General features: G+C 43.3%; 1 protein-coding gene across 1 annotated transcript; it reads left to right on the top strand.

Moving 5' to 3' along the window:
• The first annotated feature begins 526 nt into the window (after window positions 1–526).
• Window positions 527–1,480, top strand: LOC139339940 (olfactory receptor 6N1-like). The gene has a single exon (XM_070975405.1). It carries the CDS (start codon window positions 527–529, stop codon window positions 1,478–1,480), a length of 954 nt encoding a protein of 317 aa, XP_070831506.1.
• Window positions 1,481–5,053: the final 3,573 nt, after the last annotated feature.

The following is a 5,053-nucleotide window of genomic DNA, read 5'->3' as shown; positions in this document are numbered from 1 at the left end:
ATAATTCACATTAATAAGACAAGTTCAAGTTCAAGGGATTTTTTCAGCTGCTCTTGCAGCTTTTGTTCTTCTTTGCTGGACTCTGGGTAAAACCGAGGAAGACACATATGCTTCAGAACATGAATGAAGTCAGGTGTGAGTGGCTTCGTCTCCCTCTGGACTCGCATCCAAACAGCAGAAGAAGATAAAGTTTGCAGATCTGCTTCAGAACACAAGCAGGACGAAGTCTACGGGCTACACTGCTGATGCAGACAGAGGATTATCACCAGCAGGACTAATACTAATCCAGTTTTATTGTGTCATCTGTTATTCATTTGATGTTTTACCTTTAGTTCTGGATGGATGCATGTGTGCACACGTTTTTATGTGAATGCAGACGGTGAGAAAAGGTTGCTTTGATTATACTGTTGCTCAGACTCAAGTTTCATCTTATCTCAGTCAGACCTTTGAAATGTTTCTTGTTAAAGACAGTTTTTCTTCTCCTCCTTCTCCTTTCTTTGCCGTTATCTTCCATCACTCCTCTGACATGAGGAGCAACAAGAGCCTGAATCCACTTTACTTTCAGCTCACCCTGTTCACAGATAACGGGCCTCTCAGATATCTGTTCTTCAGTCTGTGTCTGATGATCTACATGATTATTGTCTGTGCTAACGTTGTCATTATTCTGACAGTCTGCCTGGAAAAGTCTCTGCATCAGCCCATGTACATGTTCATCTCCTTTCTGTCCGTGAACTCTCTGCTCGGCTCAGCCGGCTTCTTCCCCAGGTTTCTGTTCGACATTCTGTCTGACACTCATCTGATCTCACGGCCATCTTGTTTTGCTCAGATATACGTTATTTACACCTATGTGTCATGTGAGATGACTATTCTGGGCATCATGGCCTATGATAGATTCGTTGCTGTTTGCCAGCCTCTGCACTATCACAGTAAAATGACATTCCGGATGGTGGTGAATCTCATGCTTCTTGCTTGGCTCTGGCCTGCCTTTGCTGTCGGCTTCTGCCTCTCTCTTACGCTTCAATTGAGGCTATGTGGAAACAAGCTGCACAGGCTTTTCTGTTCTAACTTGCCCGTGGTTCGTCTCTCCTGTGTGGACACCAGTGTGAACACCTCAGCGTGTATGGTTATCTCTGTGACGAGCGTCTTCATCCCAATGTTCTTTGTCCTGTACACCTATCTACGGATTCTGCTTGTGTGCAGGAGAAGCTCGCCTGAGTTCAGAGGAAAGGCGTTTCAGACCTGCCTGCCTCACATCCTGACTTTTGTGACCTATTCCTTCACTCTCTTCTGTGAGCTTTCACTGACTCAGTTTGAGGCCGATAAACTGAATCCAATCATCACGGTAGTTTTATCTTTAGAGTACGTCATCATTCCCCCCATCAATAACCCTCTAATTTATGGCCTGAGTCTGCCCCAGATCAGAGGAACCATTTTCAAATTTCTGAAAATACAGAAAATGAGACCTGCTCCCAAAAAATAAAACTCAAACAACAAAGCTTTAAGCAAATACCCTTCTGTGACATGTTCGGTGTCTGTGTCCTTAGATGATGCTTGTTATCATGTTCATGTAATGACACCAGAAAGTGTGTGAACAGATGTCATTTTAAAAAGATGCTGCATAAGTTGTGTTAAAGGTGGTTAAAGTCACACTCTGGGTTTGAACAAATGTTAATATGTTCTTCTTTTGTCTTCTGTTGTCTCAGCATAATGACCAAACTTTAACGTCACGGCCTAGAACAGATCACGTTTGATCGGATTATGAGAGAACCTGGATGTTAAATGTCTTTTTGTTGTATTTTTGCTTTACATGTTACTCTGTGTTAATTCTGCGTTGTGAATCAGATTGTAATGATGTCAAATGTTCAATAAACAGACGAGAAGTGTGCAGCCTGTTTGTGGTGCAGAGGCTCTCCTTCAGCACAGAAACACTCGCATGCTAACACGCTGGTGTCACGCAGGTATAATGTTTACTGTCAGCCACATGTCAGACCTCATTTGACTGGAATACAGGAAACTCAGTGAAACACTGCAGCCGAGCACGAGCTAATGAAGAAACATCTTCAGTTTTCACTTCATGTTCACTTTGACAAAACGGTTCAGCAGATTTTTAAAAGAAACATGCTGGAAATAACACATTCGACTATATTTTATATAATACATAAATCACACACACCCACAAGATCTTTCTTGCAGCAAAAAGAAAAGTTAACAAGGTTAAAAACTCGATTTTTATTTGAGGGGGTCTTTGATGAACTCACTGATGAACTACTGACCTGTGCCTGTGATCAGGACTAAGGGAACTCAGATCTACTTAAAGGAAGAAAAACCTGCCACAGCGACGCCTGAAGCCTGATGCTCACGTTTTTGACTAAACTTCAACTTAACAGAGTTTTTGTTTCAGTCTTCTGGAGAGCTGAAGATGTCCTGACGTCATCGGTGAGGACAAGGGACTCAGAGTTCATTGTTTTGGTAAAGGATGAAATGTTTCAGTTTCCTGTCTCACCACTAGGTGGCAGAAAATCTAATGAAACCATGTCAAAGAATAAGCTGCTGCAGCTAGTGTGTGTGTGTGTGTGTGTGTGTGTGTGTGTGTGTGTGTGTGTGTGTGTCTGTCTGTCTGTCTGTCTGTCTGCTGAAGCCCTAACTTGAAGTTAAATTGAGGTGTGTCACTGGGTCACACACAGCCTCCAGCAGACTCTTTTTGATCTATCAGAAATAATATATTTGTAAGTGTAAAAGTACTGCATTCAAAATAGTAAAAGTATTCCCAGCAAATGCACTTAAAGTATCATAAAGTAAAAGTACTCGTGTGAGTAAAGTCAGGGTGTTTCTCTCTGCTGTCTGTGGATTCACATTCCTGCTGCGTTCATGTGTTCATTCATGTGTTCATTCATGTTCCTGCTGCGTTCATGTGTTCATTCATGTGTTCATTCATGTGTTCATTCATGTGTTCATTCATGTTCCTGCTGTAGATGTTTCAGCTCATTGAACTCCTTTATCTCCTGTTGCTGCTTTAATCTTCATCAATGCTTCAGATTCTAGAAGATCATCACGTTTGCTTCACTGAGACGTCGGATCAACGCCAACTGTGACTCCGAGTGATTCTGATGCTGGTGATCTAACAAGTTTAGAGAAGGTCCGTGCAGAGCTGAGGGACGTGATCCAGCACCACCGCTCTGTCACCCTGAAACTGCTCTGAGATCAGCCACCTCAAGGTCAAAGGTCAGTTCACCCATAAAAAACCCTGAATTTATGTCCACAACCTGTGCAGTGAAAAGGCCCAATTCAGCCAAGAAACACACACACACACACACACACACACACACACACACACACACAGGGCAGTAATCTTCACACACACACACACACACACACACACACACACACACACACACACACACACACACACACACACACACACACACACACACACACACAGGGCAGTAATCTTCACACACACACACACACACACACACACGAAGCTTACACGACTCTGTGCTCGACATGGTACGTAATCTGCATAGTTCAGCCTTACACAACGTCCATTACACCATCTCTGACACAAACACTCAAGCATGCTGTTTTTTTCCTCCCTGTAACACACACACACACACACACACACACACACACACACACACACACACACCTTCATCATTGCATGTAAACCAGACTTGCGTGTTTGTCTATATACATTACAGCATCTGTGTATTTAATGTATTACACCACCTCCTCTCTCTCTCTCACACACACACGCACACACACACACACACACACACACACACACACACACACACACACACACACACACACTAACCTCCCCCTCCTGTGGATCTCTTGGGAGTCCTGCCACACATTCTTGAGTGCACACTTCATCACAGCAGTGATTCAGAGCACATCGTGGCCAAATAAGACGAAAAGGCCTCGGCTCGGCTCGCTGCTCGCTCTCACGGCGGCTCGTCGTTTCGCTCACAGCTGATTTCTTTCCTGTCTTCACTTGACTTCGCCTCTTCGTACTGACCTCAGGGTTTTGGGGTCGGGTCCTGGACTTGACTTGTTTGTTGTGACTGGGGACTTGCCATTCTTGGCTTAGGACCCACCTGTCCTAACCTGGAACTTGACCTGACTTTGACTTGGTCTGTCTTGAGGACATGTGGGATTTGGCTGTCTTGTTTCTTCAGTGTCTGCATTGATATTAATCAACAGTAAGTGACCAGATGTTGACCCATTATGACCATTTAACCACCATTGGCACAGAAACGGTAGTTTCTGTGCCAATGGAACAGGGACGTCACCAACAACGTCCCTGTTGTTGGTGACGCCTGTCTGTCTGTCTGTCTGTCTGTCTGAAGTGTGCTCCCTCTGATGCGGCGGAATGAACTTCCTGTTGTGCGTTAACACTCCGCTGCGTCAAGTTGGGCGGAGACAGACCGGAAAACATAGAATTTGGGCTTCAGAATAAAAGCATATATGTACCGTGGTTAAAAAAAATAGTTTGAGTTCATCTGTGATGTGCAACAAAATGCACTCATTTCACTGTTAGTTGTGATTTTATTCTAAAATATCTCTGGGTGACAAGATATGTCACTTCTGGCCTTGACAGGAAATAGAGTCTAAATTTGAGAAAAGTGAAAAATGTATGTTATGGCAGCACATGACAGACTGTAGCTTCCACTGCGCTCATGTCCTCTGTGTCTGTTTGTCAATTTGTTGGTTTTACAAATTAAAACTTGGACTTGGTGTTTGTTCTCTGAGATTGTTTCAACATGTTGACGCTGAATATACACAAAAAGGTTTAATCGATAAGGAACTAGAAGATAAATAAACATGTTTTGACTCGTTTTTCATCAAATAAAACATACCAAACTGTTAAATAATCAGTCTGTATTTTATTTAGTCTAATAACACACATGTCCTGTCTAAAATCAGCTCAACTCACTATCGACACCACTCTAGACCGAGCAGGCAGGATGCTTTTGTTTTGAAAGGGGTTGACAGGATGTCATGTTTTGATGCGGTTTGAGTTCAGCTGATTGGATGACACGCACGCAGGCAC

The sequence above is a fragment of the Chaetodon trifascialis genome, chromosome 12 (genome assembly GCF_039877785.1).
Source record: "Chaetodon trifascialis isolate fChaTrf1 chromosome 12, fChaTrf1.hap1, whole genome shotgun sequence".
Lineage (NCBI taxonomy): Eukaryota > Metazoa > Chordata > Actinopteri > Chaetodontiformes > Chaetodontidae > Chaetodon > Chaetodon trifascialis.
Note: the sequence above shows the minus strand (reverse complement) of the source record. Positions and strands in the feature narration are given on the sequence as shown.

Coding starts and splice junctions, on each gene's coding strand:
- LOC139339940 (XM_070975405.1), top strand. CDS start 527: ATGAGGAGCAACAAGAGCCTGAATCCACTTTACTTTCAGCTCACCCTG.